We start from the raw sequence: 17760 nt of genomic DNA, 5'->3' as shown, positions 1-17760 counted from the left end.
ATTTCCTTGAAGTAGAAACTGACTAAGGCAAATGTAGCAGCGATGTAAAAACCAAACAGCCCTATCCTGAAAATCTCCGGCTCACATTGATTCTGCTGGGAAACTAATACCTTACCTTACTTTTATTATACGTAAATTATATTTAATTTTATGGTTTTATGGCTTTTATGGTTGATATATTGTTTTGTGTCGGAATCTATAAAAAATAGGATAAAAATGTTTTCGAAAAGTGAGTAATTTTCCACGCATAACACTCGCTCTAACCTATTGAAATTAGGTTATGTGTGACAGCAGGAAACTTTTAATTAGGATAGATATTTAGATAGCATATTATTTTTTCTTATGAATAATATAAAAAATAATTAAATGCTATGCTAAACATTTATAATGAAATTTTAAAAAATACAGGTCATTATTACAAATCATTTTAATGTTGAAAAATTTACACTGGAATTTTGACTGTTCGAGAAGAACATTACAGTACAATAATTAATTAATGCTACATTAGAAATTTTAACACTATACTATCAAACTACATATACCTTATTTTATAGATACACAATTTGATAACTAATATAACAAAATTATACTATTCATAAAATTCACAAATATATATTAGATTAGCTAAAAACGCAGTTTTGTTTCACGCACACTATAAATGTATCTATTAATATCTCGTATAGCGATCGAATTAAAAAAAAAAATACTTTTCATTATATCTAAATGTAGATTATGTAAAATAAGTTACGATCGCATTTTCCGAGCTAACTATTTAACTAATTTAAATTAAACTTTTTAAAATTTCCTTTATAATATGTAGATTAAAATTAAGCACGTAGGGCCTGTTTCACAATGTATGGATAAAGTGTCAAATAGCTATGCAACACATAAATTATTCGAAAGATAAAAGTTCCAAATAAGATGCTTCACATTTCATGACGTATAGCGCTATCTGACAGTCGTGAAACGCAAAAATACTATTTATCCTACCAATAAGTAACAAATAGCTTATTTGGAACTTATCCGGAAATTGTGAAACAGGCCCTTAATATGCCAATTAGCCCGCCAGTGGGTTACGTCACTTCAGTACGTTCTGCGGTTTCTTGAGAGTGTCTTAGTCACATTACTTTGAAATACTTCAATACAAGTATTCTATAACATGTTCTGGAACGAAGAGCGAGGTGTTTCATTAAATTTATACTCCATGGTATGAGCCAATATACGCGTTGCAGTTAGAGCAGTAGTGATCAGCATTGTTGCATGTGTCTACGCAGTATGGTAGACAAGAACACGGCCAGCAACTGGAAATAAATCGTCAATATTAAAATTGAACTTTAATTAGGTCAACCCAGAATGGGTTCAAGAACCTACCCACCATCTTAGTTCAACAAATATTGGTCCATGTGACATATCTTATTTATTCTTGAGTGCATCAGTTATTGTGTAATTTTTTTCAAATAAGTGTTTTTATTATACGAGGAAGTACAGTTTATTTTGTCCCATACATTTGTCAAAAGTGTAATATTCCATTATTGGAATGAATTACTTAGCTTAGTATAAGTTATTAAATGACGACTAATCACGCTAAAAGGTCAATGTTTGCATGTTTCGTTTGAAATTTCAGTTTTATGCTTACGTTTTTCATTATAATTTAAAGTATCGTTTCATTGTACTATTTACTCCACGCTATACTGAAACATGTTATATTTATAATTATATTCAACTCTTTATCAGCTTTCATCATTAATTGATTTATTTAAATCGAATAAAAAGCGAGTTATATATATTTTTAACTGTTTTGTTATCTCTTAATGAAAATTTCGGGTCCTATTTATATCATATCTAGTATTTAATATTGCAGAACACGATAAGCTAAATTAAAATTGTTTGATAGTTGGACGAGATTGAAGAAAAGAATATGTAATCAACATTTTACGATTAAAACATTAACAACTTTAAAGTGATCAAGCAAAGTATTTTTTTTTTCCTAATTTCCACTTACAAACTCAGACACTCCATGGTCAATATAACCGTACCGATCGATAATTATACAAGTGATTTTAGAAAATTGTTGCTTAGGAAATAAATTGGATAATCAACCCCGCCAATTTAATAGTAGTGTTGGCCTAGTGGCTACAGCGTGGGACTCTCATACTTAAGGTCGTAGGTTCAATCCTCGGTGCACCAATGGACTTTCTTGCTATGTACGCACTTAATATTTGCTTGCGGTCTTTTGCCTTAGACCCTTAAAAATCGAAGGCGTGCTTCAAGCATAGAAGGCTGATCACCTCTCTATTATTAACAAATGATCATGAAATCTGAGGCCTAGACCTAAAAAGGTACCAATAAAACTTACCCAACTAAACAAAGTAAAATCGCAAATAAATGCGTCCTCATTGAAGGCATTCTTTCAACTCTTGTCGTTATTTGAACACCACATGATCTGCAAATCATAGAAGCAGCCTCAGAACCCATAACTTGGGTGACAATAATGGTTGGTCCCATTGCTGCGGGTGCTCCCTGCAGGGGGAAACCTTGGGGCTGATTCATGATTGGGTCCGGGTTTGGCGGACCCGGATATGGTGGTGGGTTCTGTGGTGGGTACGTGTGTGCTTCTAGCCCCATTTTACCTGGAAAATTATTAATTGTTTTCTATAGCTGTTGTAAAAATGCTGATTATAACTTACATTTAAAGTAATAATATAACGGGTAATATAAAATATTAGTGAAGTAACAGGCAGCCTTCTCGCTAAGAAGCGATCTTTTTCAGGATATCCTAGTAAGGGAAATATATTAAGGGCTGGTACGATTTCAAAGTCTGAATGAACTATTAGATATCGGTATCAAAACGTAGTGCAATTAAATGTTAACTTTATCAGCCTTGGCCCCCCTTGGGGTCCTTTGTTTTAAAAGGGGATTGGAGTCTCTGGAAAACTACATAGTACATATGTACAATGTACCTATATAGGTACATAAGACTTTTACTTAACTTTTTGGCTTTTTCGTGTGTCATATCATAAAAAGTGTTGAGAAACCATGATTTAAGTATTATTCATATAGAGTAGCAAAATATACAAAAACCATAAAATACACGTGATTTTGCAAGTTAATAATAAAACAAATCGTTTAGCTGAACAGCTGTTTTAAATGCTAATAATTCGATTTGGTAAGTAAAACACCAGTTTCTTGGTCATTATTTATTCATTGTCACCCTTTTATCAGAGATAAATATTGATATTGTTGATAAAATATCATTAATCGTATTGATTTCCAAGATTCATATCTTGAATTGCGTGGGTGACGAAAATGTTAATCAAAATGTTTAACAATATTCCATTCCGACCTTTAGTTCTGTGGTTGATAGCATATTTATACCATAAATTAATAATTAATTAAGCTCAATATTTTTATGATACAGTTGATCAAAATATTAAAGTAATTTAACATACATATTAGTACGCTGCAAACGTATTATAAAAAAAAACTATGAAAATATAATCCTTTGTCTCTGATGAATTATAATGCAAGAAGCATTTTAGATTTTACACTTATGTTTATATGATAATAAATGAACAATGACTAACCTTATAAAATATAATTTTCCACAAATATTTTCCTTGAAAACACTGAAAATGGCGCTCGTTATCACGCTATAGCGTTGACTGAAGGAAATATAAAACATATTTGATAAAAGTGTGACACATCGCAATACAGTAATCGATGCTATCAGTTCAGAGTTGGCTATAATATTTAATGAATGTATAGATTGTGGAGTCTTTCCAGACCAGATGAAGTTCAGTAAAATCACACCTTTATTCAAAACGGGCAGCACTTCTGACCCCACAAATTTTAGACCCATATCTGTGCTGCCTGCATTGAGTAAAATTTTTGAAAAAATTATTCTAGATCAATTACTGATACATTTTAATAATAATAAACTTATGCATAGCCAGCAGTATGGTTTTACAAGAGGTCGCTCTACAGCCGATGCTGGCCTTAAATTAATTTCCGAGATTTTAAATGCTTGGGAAAATTCTCATGATGCCATTGGAGTTTTTTGCGATTTATCAAAGGCTTTTGACTGTGTCCATCACGAAATCCTTATCAAAAAACTTCAACACTATGGCATTGGCAAAAAAGCGCTAAATCTTATGGAATCATACCTGAGCGATAGAATTCAGAAGGTAAATGTAAATGGAGCTATATCACAGGGATCGTCTGTTACGATGGGCGTACCGCAGGGCTCCATACTTGGTCCCTTCTTATTCCTCGTCTATATAAATGACCTACCATTTCTTGTAAAGGAGCTTCACGAGATAGTACTGTTTGCTGATGACACTTCGCTTTTATTTAAAGTGAAACGACGAAATCCATCACTTGAGAATGTAAATAGTGCCATCTCCAGTGTGGTTCACTGGTTTAGTACAAATAATCTTAAGTTAAACGAGAAGAAGACAAAATGTATTAAATTTGAAACTACAAATGTAAAAAGTAGTCCTTCTCAAATAATAATTAAAGACGAGGAAATAGACTTTGTTGATAGTGCGGTGTTCTTGGGAATTACCTTAGATAGTAAACTCCAGTGGGGCCAACACATAGAAGGTCTTTCGAATAGGCTAAGTTCTGCAGCGTTCGCAGTGAAAAAGATACGCGATCTTACGGATGAGAACACAGCAAAGCTCGTTTATTTCAGCTATTTTCATAGTATCATGTCATATGGTGTTATTTTGTGGGGTAATGCCGCTGACATTAGTTCGATATTTGTAGTGCAAAAACGGGCTATAAGAGCGATCTGTGGGTTGTCCCCACGGGAGTCAGTCCGAAATAAGTTTAAGGAATTAAATATTTTAACTTTGGCAAGTCAATACATTTATGAGAATATTTTGTATGTGCGGAAAAATATAGATATCTTTAAAAAGAATAGTAGCTTCCATAATTATAGTACTCGTAATAAAGACAAAATTAGTGCACCAACCACAAGGCTGCATAAAACGAGTAATTCTTTCCAAGGCAATTGCATACGTTTTTTCAACAAAATCCCTAGTGAGATACAAATATTGTCAATAAATAAATTTAAATCGTACACTAAAGTAAAACTGCTTGCTAAGGCCTATTATAATATAAATGAATACTTAAACGATCATAGTGCTTGGATATGAAATGCTTCAGTATAAATAGGTAACGCGACAGAATCTCTCGGCTGCATTTTCAGACTATGGGGCGATCGTCGACATCTACGACTTTTTTAAATGTAAAGTGGGAACAAACCGTGATTCATGTGGTATCAAATTATTTCAGTATAATTAGTATTATTACTATTTTCTTGTGTAGCCAAGTGCACATTTCAAGGATCGTCATGCTCACTCAAATGTCATTGCTTGTGGCGGCGTCCATGCGTCGGGTTGTCTCTCTCCCTAAAATATGGCGAGGGGGCCAATGGCTGGCCATGCGTCATACTCGTGAACGGGTGCTACTTGTGGTGACTGGTCGTACTTGAATTCGTGTTTGCGGTGATATTAGTTGTTTATACTACGTCTTTGCGTGTTGTTCTCACGAGTACGTAAGTGCGTGCTCCTATTTCACCATGCCTCCTGCTGATAGAGGACAAATCTTTGTTTTTAATTTTTTTAATTTTTTATTTTTTATTCTTTATTACTCAATATGTCATATGGAACATGGTGTAGTGGTTGCAGCTCCTTACAAGCATTGTGTAAAAAAAAAAAACTTGGCGATTAAAAAGAGTGGCGGAGAGTTTATTGCCAGTTCTTCTCTTCCGTTCTACGCCCTTGATTTGAGAACTGGCAGTAAATGTAAAATTAAATTCATTTAATATTTCTTTTTTTGACGTTCATAAGTGTACATTGTTACCTACATGAATAAATAAATTTTGAATTTGAATTTGAATTTGACCCGATTAGGATTTTAAGAAAGGGATTTGATAGGATATCTAATAAAGGGAATTAATAGAAAATGTGATCGGTGTAAAATAAAAATTTGTGCTGATTACTCTATTTATGTACGCATCTTTATATACATAGTAAATTAAAATGTTTGTATTAATTTGATAACAATTCATTATAATGTGAAAGATTTAGGATCCCTTTTACGCAAAAAAAACCTGTATCAGAGTTCCCAGCTCTTCCATAACAAATTACTACTTAATCGTAAATTTCATATTATATACCTAGTTTATTTTTTTTTAATTATTTTTGTTTTTTCAACTGTTTTCAAAGTGCATGTGTGAGTGCGTTTTAACACTAAACTATTTAATTTCTTTTAATTTTGGTTTTGGCTTAGTTCACGCTTTAATTTATATCAATGGCTGAATGCACAGCTCCTTCTCGACTATTAACTACTTCAATTAATAACAGACAAGTGCGCCCCACGCCTAATGGTATTTTATTTATTTATCTATGAAACTTCTAGTCCTAGTGCTATCCTATATAAAACCTTAGGGGTTTCAGTATTTGTTTCTGATTATTTGTAATCTCAACTGGGCAAATAGGTGATTCTGTGGATTACACACGTTGTCGAATATAAGTGATGCCGCTTTCCTCGCGATTTTATCCTAAACCGTAATACCGAATCATAACTTTTGGCATATTAGCATCAGAAAATGATCAAATTGGCTTACAAATTTGTACATAAATTTCATACACTTAATTCTACATTTAATACAATTCTTAGTTGCTAAGAACATGCTTTCTGTATGAAACATTATCATTACAAGTTTGATAATGCTGTCAACAGATAAGCTGTCGACTTATCTTGATCGAAAACCTATTCCACTAATGGACAATTTACAACATACTGTGACCCTCACATAGCCCTGACTACACGTATTTCATATATTCATTATTATCGTCCATTAACCATGCAACTTGCTTTCATTCTTAAAGTAGAATGTTATGTACATAGTACATGTAGTGTAGTGTCTTGTAGGAGACTAGTAGCTCTCTGCTTATTAAACTTCTGGTAAAGAAAATTCGTGTTTCTGGTAAAAAAAGGAGCAGTGTTGGCCTAGTTGCTTCAGCGTGCGACTCTCATACCTGAGGTCGCAGGTTCGATCCCCGGCTGTGCACCAATGCAATTTCTTTCTATGTGCGTATTTAACATTTGCTCGAACGGTGAAGGAAAACATCGTGAGGAAACCGACATGTCTTAGACTCAAAAAGTCGACGACGTGTGTCAGGCACTGGAGGCTGATCACCTACTTGCCTAGTAGATTTAAAATTATAATTAATAATGATTTACCTTAATACTTATAAGATATTTCTAACAGATATAAATACTGTATTTAAAAAAAATGAATAGTAGAAAAGTTGAATTCTTCAGCAGATTTTCTTAATAAAATAAATGAAAAGCGCGTACTTATTATTTAACTAATTAAATAAAAGTTCCGATAAACGACTACTATACTCACACGGGTATTTACTTTGAACTGTAACGTAATATGACGTTATTCAAACGTACTCAGGTCAAGGTATATGAATAACCACATGAGTCATATTCTCTTATCTATATTCCGGTTTGTATATCACTGATATATTTCATGATAATATGTCTACGTATATACAAATTACGATCCAAACCAAATATTTATTTTCAATATTACTAATCACGATACCCGAACAACAGATTGACATAAAAAACGACACAATGGAAAGGTTACACAGGAAATAGGAGTGGACTACTTAAAAAGAAGGTGGGTTGATGACTAAATAGCAAAAGCAGGAATAGGCTGGTAGATATTGGCAAAGATAGGGTTGGAGGAGGCCTGTACCCAAGAGGTAACCATATCAACATGTACTAAACTCTTCTCTAATTCTTTTATTTTATATAAATAAATTCTAACAACATTTGAAATTTCATATTAAGATAAAATTATAAATAGTAAGTATTAAATTGTTGTTTTTTTTTAATATTAAGCGAATACAAGGCCGATCGCCTAGGGAAAGCAGTAAGTTGCTCATTTCAGATGCCAAGATACTTTTTGGGTAGCTGAGTCACCAGTATGACGAAGTAAGTGTTTTTTTCATAAAACAAATGGAATAGGGGTCAATTTATGGACGCCGCCCATGGCCACTTGCAGAAGTAGCTCGCAAGTGTGTTGCTTTTAAGAATCTACGTATACTCGGCGTTTTGAGTCTTAGTAGGCATTATTTAAACTCCTACTAAGACTGAAAAGGCTATATATTTATGTAGATAATCAAGTACACTTATGAATGTCAACAGAGAATGTTAAAACGATTCTTAATTTACATTACTACCAGTTCGCAAGTCAAGGGTGTAGAGTGGGCAAGATACTCTCCGCTACTCTTTTGTAACCACAAGTTTTGAATGAAATTATTTGAACTGAAGCCAATCAATCCCAGGGATTAGAATCATTCATATAATCGTCAATTTATAATAAGCTTTATTGATTAGTTTGTGTTAAACGAGAAATTTGAATGTATTCAGTGATAATTGTAGGAATGTTAGAAATAGTATTTCTAATGGGTTATTATATTGAACGTAGAACTTGATTTATTATGTAAATGATAAGAAAAATGTCGGTAGGTACTCGTGAACGCGTACCTACCGACCTTTTTCGCGCGGCTACCCTTCCTAAAAGAATACAAAGGAAGAATGCAACAACGGATTTTATTGGTCGTAAAATTAGTTCATATGGAAAATAAATATATAAAGAAAAACTAGTTATCTCTAAGGACTTAATTTAGAATTATTAATGGAAATAGTTCTCATACATGAAACATTTATGAATTCATATGTTTTTACACACCGATACTGAAAATTAAAACGACGCGGAAAACGAATCCCCTACGAAAACAAAAGTAGAACGTGGTCTGCATTGAAATTCAACAAATACAGTTAGGCCGGGTTATCTTGTTGCTCGTTCGTGTTTACTATTCCACTTTTGTTTTTATTTGAAAATACGTTCATTCTTAGAATACAATTTTAAGAAAAACTTTGAGCAATCCGTAATATTTCTCTTTTCTTAGTCCATTGAAATGTTACAATTTGAGATGTAGGGGGGTCAATACAAGAATAACCTAAAGTTTGTGGGATTGGGTCCCTTGTCCCCCGGCCACCAAGTTGGAAAAAGGGGTGTTAACGTTTTTGGCTAATTTGTCTGCTAATCCTGACGTCATTAAAAAAAGAAGCACCTTATTTGTGGTGAGATAAGCTTCTCCAAGAATAATTTCAGTTTTAAGTTAATATTCCATTATGAAATATTACAAATAGACACAGTAGTTCAAGAAACTGACACTAGACCCCGTGATGCATTCATCTATTATTCATGTTTCATTTCTGTATTTGATTACATAGAAAAATACCACAGTAACAAAAAACAATCGACGTACGTCGTAGACAGAATATTCGAGCCAAAAGCATTTACCAACCCCATCTTAATTTCGGTAAATTGACATCCGATAGTATTTCGAAGGTATTAATAGCCTAATGTATTGCATACGTCACCTCTCATCGGTATTGGAATCATGAGCTCTCACACATGATGGAGGGTTCAGGCTCACAAAGGGCCTGTATTTGTCCTACACCCGCCTCTGAGCAAGCAATTGCCTAATTGAAACGTCGACTGCGCTCCGCAATCTATGTTCGTATTCTGTCGTATTTAGTAAATTAAGAATTTTGTTATTCAAATTTTATTTGAATGATGAAATTTCATAAGCTATAGAAGTAAGGTATTGATAGATGTAGAATGCTCATTTATGGTAACTGTAGCAGGAATAATACGTAAAACTGAATGATTAACATCATACAAAAGTAACGTCAATTAAGTCATATTTAAACACGTTTATCGCAACGTGGGACCTACGTAGAGTATCATCAATTCGACTAAAAGGTAAAACCAAGCATTTAAAAAGTAGACTCTAAATTCTAAATTAAACGTCCGATGCCAACAACCTAATTTAGTCAGCATTACTGACGTCACGACTTTTGTTTTATATGCAGGTTCTGATTTTGTTAATATTCCTGTCTGTCCATCAACATTCCCATAAAAAATAATGTGATGTTGTTCGGACGTAGAACTCCTCTAATACTTGTACTTAAGACTTTAATTAGGCATGCAGAAATAAGTAAATAACGCATGTTATGCACAAAATCACTCCGTATTGAAACAGTTTTCTAAACGTGCAAAATTCATATGAAACCACAGGATGTGTGGTTGAAAAAGCGAAATTGAAAATAAACCACTACATAGAACGGTTGAAAAGTTTCGCGACGCACTCGAAATGACCGCGGAGGACACTCAGGCGTTCCATAACTTTATTATTGCTATTTGAGACGCCTACAATTCGACATTTTCACAACACATTTATCAAGTAAAAACTTTTTAAAATGTATTCAATCATTATTTATATAAAATGTGTTTCTTTTTCATATTGCGCCCCGTCTTTATTTACAACAACAACAGCAAAATATCTTTATTCATCTAGGCAAATAACTACATTTATGAACGTCAAAAAAATTACATTAATTGTAAATTTACATTTACTACCAGTTCGCAAGTCAAGGGCGTAGAGCAGGCAAGAGCGAGCAAGTATTTAAGTATGTATTTTCCCATGAGACAGTAAATGAACTTAGAAGTACTTACCGAGGCTTAATTAATAATAATATAATAACAATCAATAGTTTTAAATTACTAAAATAAATCCAATCAAATATACTTGTATGTCTTTAGACTACATGTGCTTTTAAATCTACTATCTTACTAGGAAAACTGCGTAGAAGCTGTAATATATGTTACAGATTTGGAGGATATATCTCCTCTCTCTATCTCTCTCTCTCTCTTATATTATCCTCATGGGATTGACAGCACCTCAAACAATTAATTGTCGTACCATCTCGACGTCCGTCGTTCCATACCTGAGCGTTTTTAATGCAACTCTTGCTGCGCACCATCACTATGTGAAACCAGTTGTCCATTGAAAAACCAATTCCACTTAGAAACCTTCCAGAACAGGGAGTAGTTAAGGTTTAGTAAAACTACTAAAAGTTTAGTAAAACAATTTTAGGTGTAACAATAAATTTTTAGTTCTTATTTTCCTTTTATATTTAATTTTTTCTTAATTTCCACAGCCAGTCATAAACAAGAGATAATAACCGATTTGCGTGCAAATAGTGATAATTTCTTTATGAGGCGTGAATTTTTGAAGAGCCATCAATTGTAATTGTAAAAAACCTGAGCAACAAGTGTTAATTGTGCGATGTTATTTCCGACAGTATGGGCCTGTTTCACAATGTATGCATAAAGTACCAAATAGCTATGCAACACAAAATATTCGAAAGATAAAAGTTCCAAATAAGATACTTCGCGTTTCATGACGAATACGCCATCTGACAGTCGTGAAACGCAACAATAGTGTTGATCCTACCAATATGTAATAAATAGCTTATTTGGAACTTATCCGGACAATGTGAAACAGACCCTAAGCATTACGTTCTATTAATTAACTAATAATAATGTCTAATCTACTACGCATGGGTCTTGGCCGCAGTAGTCTTCGCTTTGCCTTCACTGTAGTACTGAGATTTCGCATAGAGAAAGAATAATCTTATAACTACAACTTTCTGATTATAAGATGGGCGAGTCTCCTGCCCTGTATTAGACACAGCTGTAAATTATTTATAATTACACTGCAAAGACGTTACATAATTTTATTTGCCTTACCGTGAACACATCGTTAGTAACTTTTATGCAATATGACAATCGCGTACCCTCCGGCACTTTAACTGTGAAGTTTTAATGTTAATCATATGCAAATGTATCCCTGAAGTCGGCACGGCAAATTCGGTCTGTTCCCAGGAGTTAATGTTTTCATCCATTAACTCGACCGCACACTTATGAAATTCGTGCCCGCGATCCGTACGAGATTACACGGGCTAGCTGACATGTTTCCATTGTTAGGGTTGCCTATACTACTATTTTCAAGAGGAGAGATTAGTAAATTTGTATCCACAAAACTCAGTAAACTGACACTATAGTATCACAAGGCACTAGAGGTAATAACCCTGATAAGCACTTAGGGTAATCCCTGCAGTGGTTAAAGGCACACAGTGGATATCTCAGCAATGATGCTGCCGCAGAACTTGCGAGCCCGTATCCGCTCTTCCCTTTGCTCTTCGCCCTAGTGCTAACCTGCATTCACAAGAGACCCACTGAACTCCAACATCAGCGATGGTCCAGAAGTGGGGACCAGCAGTTAAACCGCAATTGACAAAGCGACTTCTCAGCCTAAACAGAACTAATCTAACCAATGATAGGGACAAATACGGGCCAATGTCTCCATAATAAACATCTTTTTGTTCTAGGCGGGACAGACACCCCATGTGCAAAGGCTGTTTCAGTGCAGAGAAATCAGTCACCCACGTAGTCCTGGAATGCCAGACTGTGGCTAAACAATGTGCAGGAATCCTCGTAGCAGTGAGGTCTATCCGTGAAGCCTGTGAACTGCCAGGAGACTTCTGTGCTTCTGGAAGGAGCTGGGCTGGCTTAATTAGCCAATTACGCTCAACGGACCGAGCATGAGTGAAGTGCGGAAACTGAGTCCACAAACCATACCATAATTTCGTCACGTGAGAACACATTATCGGTAATTAACATAGCCTATATTAATTGCAAAATTGTTCAGAAAAAATTAAGAAGAGACAAATGTACGTGAGACGGTACAGGTCTTTCAGGTTACATAAAAACGTTATTATCATTTTGAACAAATGAATCTGTGATGTACGAACTCGATTTTGCTAAAGCTTAGTTTGTTCTGTAGCAACGTTCGGAGCATTGCTGGCAGGACAGTGAAATGGAGCGAATTGTGGTTTATTTCATTTCCGTGAAATCAGGACTCTCCAGTATAAGTCCTTAGTCCTCCGTAGGCTAGATATAACTGGTAGATAATCTATACTCATATAAAAGGTAAAGTTTGTGTGGCTGTAATCTCTGGATCTATAGAAGTGATTTCTAAAAGTCTTTCATCAATGGAACGCCACGTTATTTATTCTATGAGACTTGGTGGTCGTCAGATTTTCCAAGTAAGTCAAAACGAAAGAGCAAATGAAAACGTTTTTTACTGCATAACGATGGGACATACGTGAATATGAAGCCAATATATCTAGAATGATTCGTGCTTCTCTCTACTAAAATAAAACAAATGTAAACATAAATACTAAAATTTCACTAGTTAGCTATATAAATCAATAATAGCAATTAATATAATATCTATGCGAGAATATGTTTACAATTTACATTTGATTTATTTAAAATTAAGGCAATAAGTACGTACTGTGTTTAGATTTTCATATAAAATATTATAATTAATTCTCTATATGGCGCATGAGCAAAGATCGGGTGGTGAAGAAATCTTATCTGTTCCGGCCAAGTGGTTGTAGAGCAGTAGGTCTACAGAGCGGACGAGGACCTGATACAGCTAAAAGCCATCAATTGACAGGTCAGAGAGGGCTGGAAATTTCCTTTGCAACCGGTTAATTCCAATAAATTATGATAATTAATTATTGCAAGAACACATTATATCGAGAAAGGTGATACGTGATTCTCTTAGTAAAATTGTTTTTTTTTTCTAATTCATTGAACTAATACACACCCCTATTCCGCCTACTCGTTACCTGCCTGATGGCACCTCGGGCGTACATTGCGTCTTACACAGCCACCATTTTCATTAGAGCCATCATTACACATAAATCACCCCTAGTACACCTAATCACAAAGCGAATACGGGGGAAGGAGGAGGTCAACTTAAATCGGTAGATCGGTTGGCAGGTTAAACCGTATTTGCTAATGGAATACAGATGTGAAGATGAACAACATTCTGAGGTTTACCGTATTACCAACACGTTGTTTCTACTCTGTAGCTTTGAGGTGTAAAACTCTACACATACTAAACACTTGTAATGAAGTTTATATGGGTTAAATATTGTTTCAGGTTTACGCAATTATAAATTTGCTTTGATGGTTACTCCATATTGTAAAGGGACTTCGTAAATAATATTATAAGAAATGAAATCGTTTATTTGCTATATAGTGGTACAATTAGCTAGATTCATTATAAAAATCCGTACAATCAGCCAAATATAAATAGGGATGCAAATGTCATATAATAAGAACATTGATATAACGTCATAATAATGAGTAAAGGGTTTTAGAATTGGTGTCAAACTTATGGTCTAAATACTCGCCAACGCTATAAAGGTATCTTGACATTTAAAAATTGCAGTGCAGTGATCTATAACTTCTAGGAAGGTTGCATACATCGTGGGGCAGCATGTAGGTGCCCATAGCCGTATTGGATCCCTCGGTATATACAGGCTAAAAAGAAAGTCCTCAATGGATTTAAAAGTATTATTATAATAATAATTATTCTATAGTGAGAAAGTGTCGCTGAGCGCTTCACAGTAAGGGGTATATAAATTATAAGCGTAATATAAGTTTAAAAAAATATATAAATAAATACAAAAGTACAGCTAGACTTGTTAGATACATTTTTTATATATCCTAGCTACCTTTAGTAGCATCATCGGAATCTCTTCACGGGTATAGGCCTCTTTCAGCCTTTCCAACTGTCTCTGTCAATGACTTCCTTTCTCCATTCGCCAATTAAAAAAAAGAAGAAGCAATTAAGATAGCAATAATAAATATTTTATAGAAATAGCGGCGATTTTACTCATACAATCTCAACTAAACTAAAAATATTTGGAATAAATTCACGTCACACAGACAACTTTGACAGCACACACAAATACGAAATTGCCACAAATACTCCACCTAAGGCCAACTTACCGAACAGGCTTCAAGATAGCATAAATGACGTGTGTTCCTATATTCCTGTGCAATTTTTGAAATTCCTTAAAATCAAGTCTGTATTCCATTTTGAGCCTATAAAACATTCATTTTATAAATATAATTTACTGTTTAGGTATTAATTTGTAGCCTGTATTTATCAAATAAAAATTGGATTAGTAACAAAAACATAATTTTTAGTTGCAATTGTATTTTATTTGTCTTCATGTTGCCCTTTTTTACCATAAAGTACTATATCATTAATCCTTTGCGTAATACAAAATAACCCAGTTAAGTAATAAGCTTAGCAATTTCTTTCAGTAAACCAAATAGATATGTATAATAAGGAATGTGAAATAGGCAGGTGGTATATCTATAGTGCGGTATAAAAGGTGGACACTTGAAATAATAAAAATGGACTGGATATGCTGGAGAGAAATGTATAGGACGACAAAAGTATACACAGATGGACGTAATGGACTTGCTGGAACAACTGGATGAATGTTGCTCAAAACAAAAAGAAAGGGAAGGATATATAAGGAGGCTTTAGGGGCCATAAAAATTAGTAATGGTAATTTTTCGAACTTATAAAGTTATATAACTATAAAATGTAAACTACACAATTGTTGTATGCATTTATTAGTAATAATAATATAGAAGTAATATTATTGTACAATCTCTGTTATATCAGTCGTTCAATCAGTTTATTTTTTTTCTAATAAACCTTCGTCTTGATGCCAACGAGCTTCTTACCTAAGTTTCAGTTATATTTACATGATGTCAATTTAGAGGAACATTTTAATGGAGCTCATTCGCAGAACTTTGTTAAGGTAAGTTGGTTGAATTAACTCGTCTTAATTAGTAGCGGCCATTACCGAAACCTTTTACGAGTCAATAATAAATTAGGATCTCTTTGCGGTGAAGTAAGTTTTATAGCTCGAGAACAAAGTTAATGTTAATTTGAAATTCCGCTTACATAGTAACATAAACAGCTAATAAAATTAGTTTGCTACGAGTTAGTTATTGAATAATCTATGGAATCGGGTTTATAAATTGAGGCCACATTTAAGAAATAAAGTTCTCATGATATATAACTACATTGTATGTGTTATATCTATGTACACCGTAAACAAAAACTTCGTGACTAAACCGGCATTTAGACCCAAAAGGTCGACGGCATATGTCAGGTTTAGACTTGTTCACCTACTTATGTAGTAAACAAATAATTATGAATTAGAACAGAAATCTGAGGCCCACAGTAAAAGCTTGTAGTGGCGCAAATATTACGTTAAAAAGCTAAAAAAATATCACAAATAATTTGGTATGTCGCACAGTCTATTCTTTCGCATTAAAATTGGTTTTAAAGATTAACACAGTAGAATTGAATGAAGAATTTTAAATTTGGAATAGCCATTTTCCCTTGCAAACGGAAGTGACGTAGCAGGTAGATAATAACAGCGGTGCGCCCCGCATTGTGCAGCTTCCGGAGGGCCCTCACGATAATCTTCGACGTACGTAATTTCCAAATTGAACAAGAAACCATGTAGTTGCTTCTCTTTATTTATTCTTGTTTAGTTTATTTTATTATCTAGTATTATTAGAGCTCTGGGGGACTGTAAAATCTGCGGCTTCCATAATTTTTAAAATTAAGATGTATGCATGTACCCGTTTAGTTCGATATTTTATATATATCGATAAGTAAGAAGATAGATCATACATAGCCAACAACAGTAGTAGCATTTATTTATTTCAAAACAGACTCTATAACCTTATATAATAGTAACCAACAAATTAATAAAAATAAATCCGTCTCCACACATCTCGTAGTCTCAGCACCCTTCCTACGTTATTCAGTGACCCCGAGGGCTCCCCTGCGCAAACAGTCGTCAAGAAAACCGGGAACACCTGAGATCAACACTGCACAATTATAAGATCAGCGTTATTGCCTTACAACAACTTACATTAATTAAATGTAAACAGAGATGATTTCGCCACTTTCATGTTGCGAATTATTTCGACTCTGTGGCTTTGAAAGGAACTCGTACGGCTTACAAGTATTATTACAAACTTTTTGACTTTAGAGCACCATATCACACAATTATAATTAGTTACGGCTATCTTTAAAGTCCCACCATGCAAAAGGATGATTATTAAATTAGCTGCCAAATCAACAAAATAAATGCATGACGATTTAAAGAAAGAAAAGCTCAGATTTTTTTTTTCATTTGTCTAATTGCTCTCTTATCTCTTTCTGTCAAGTTGTGTTTACGCTGTGATGAAAAAAGACAGATACTTTGTGGGGGTATCTAAATGAATGGCTTTTTAGTATGAGGATTTATTATAAAAGTACTCAACTGTCCGGAATGAATCCAGGGTTCGTTTACGATATTTATGAGGTGTTTGGGTTAGTGTCATATCTCGAGCCCCACACGTTCTTCACACAACATTAAACCAGCTATGGTGTACAGATAAACAACGGTTATTGTTCAAAATATTTATATCAAAAACAGATAAAAAGGTAATGCTATAATTTCCACAGTTCCTAAAACAACAATTAATCTAATCTGCATTTGGTTTATTGATCAAATACAACCATCTTAGTCAGTCAACAATTATAATTTCACTTGAAATCGAATCTTAGAAAAGGTCCCCCGACTGTAACTAAAGTAGCATTTTCACTAACAAGACATCCCAAAAAAGAATTTCTAATTTCACAATGAACAAATGAGTTAAATCTATTTGAATTCGGAAAACCTCCTAAATCTGCTATCTATTGTGTGTTGAACATAAATTCTTCACAAAAGATGGATAATTTACTTGGGAGTGGGAAATGAAGCGATAAATCAGAGCTTTGCAACGTGACGTTCATCTTATTGGCATTGTTACATTCGGTAAACATGAATTGAGCCGGAAAATAAACTTATTCTACCATAAGTCACATTGAA

At 34.0% G+C, this 17760-nt stretch overlaps 1 protein-coding gene across 1 annotated transcript; it reads right to left on the bottom strand.

Annotated features, from left to right (window-relative positions):
* Positions 1–1118: 1118 nt before the first annotated feature.
* Positions 1119–3706, bottom strand: LOC110994490 (lipopolysaccharide-induced tumor necrosis factor-alpha factor homolog). Its single transcript, XM_022261152.2, has 3 exons — positions 3585–3706; positions 2357–2630; positions 1119–1301 (listed from the first exon to the last, which is right to left on the bottom strand). Exons 2-3 carry the CDS (start codon positions 2623–2625, stop codon positions 1196–1198), a joined length of 375 nt encoding a protein of 124 aa, XP_022116844.2. The 5' UTR covers positions 2626–2630; positions 3585–3706; the 3' UTR covers positions 1119–1195.
* Positions 3707–17760: the final 14054 nt, after the last annotated feature.

Source organism: Pieris rapae, chromosome 18 (assembly GCF_905147795.1).
Source record: "Pieris rapae chromosome 18, ilPieRapa1.1, whole genome shotgun sequence".
NCBI lineage: Eukaryota > Metazoa > Arthropoda > Insecta > Lepidoptera > Pieridae > Pieris > Pieris rapae.
Note: the sequence above shows the minus strand (reverse complement) of the source record. Positions and strands in the feature narration are given on the sequence as shown.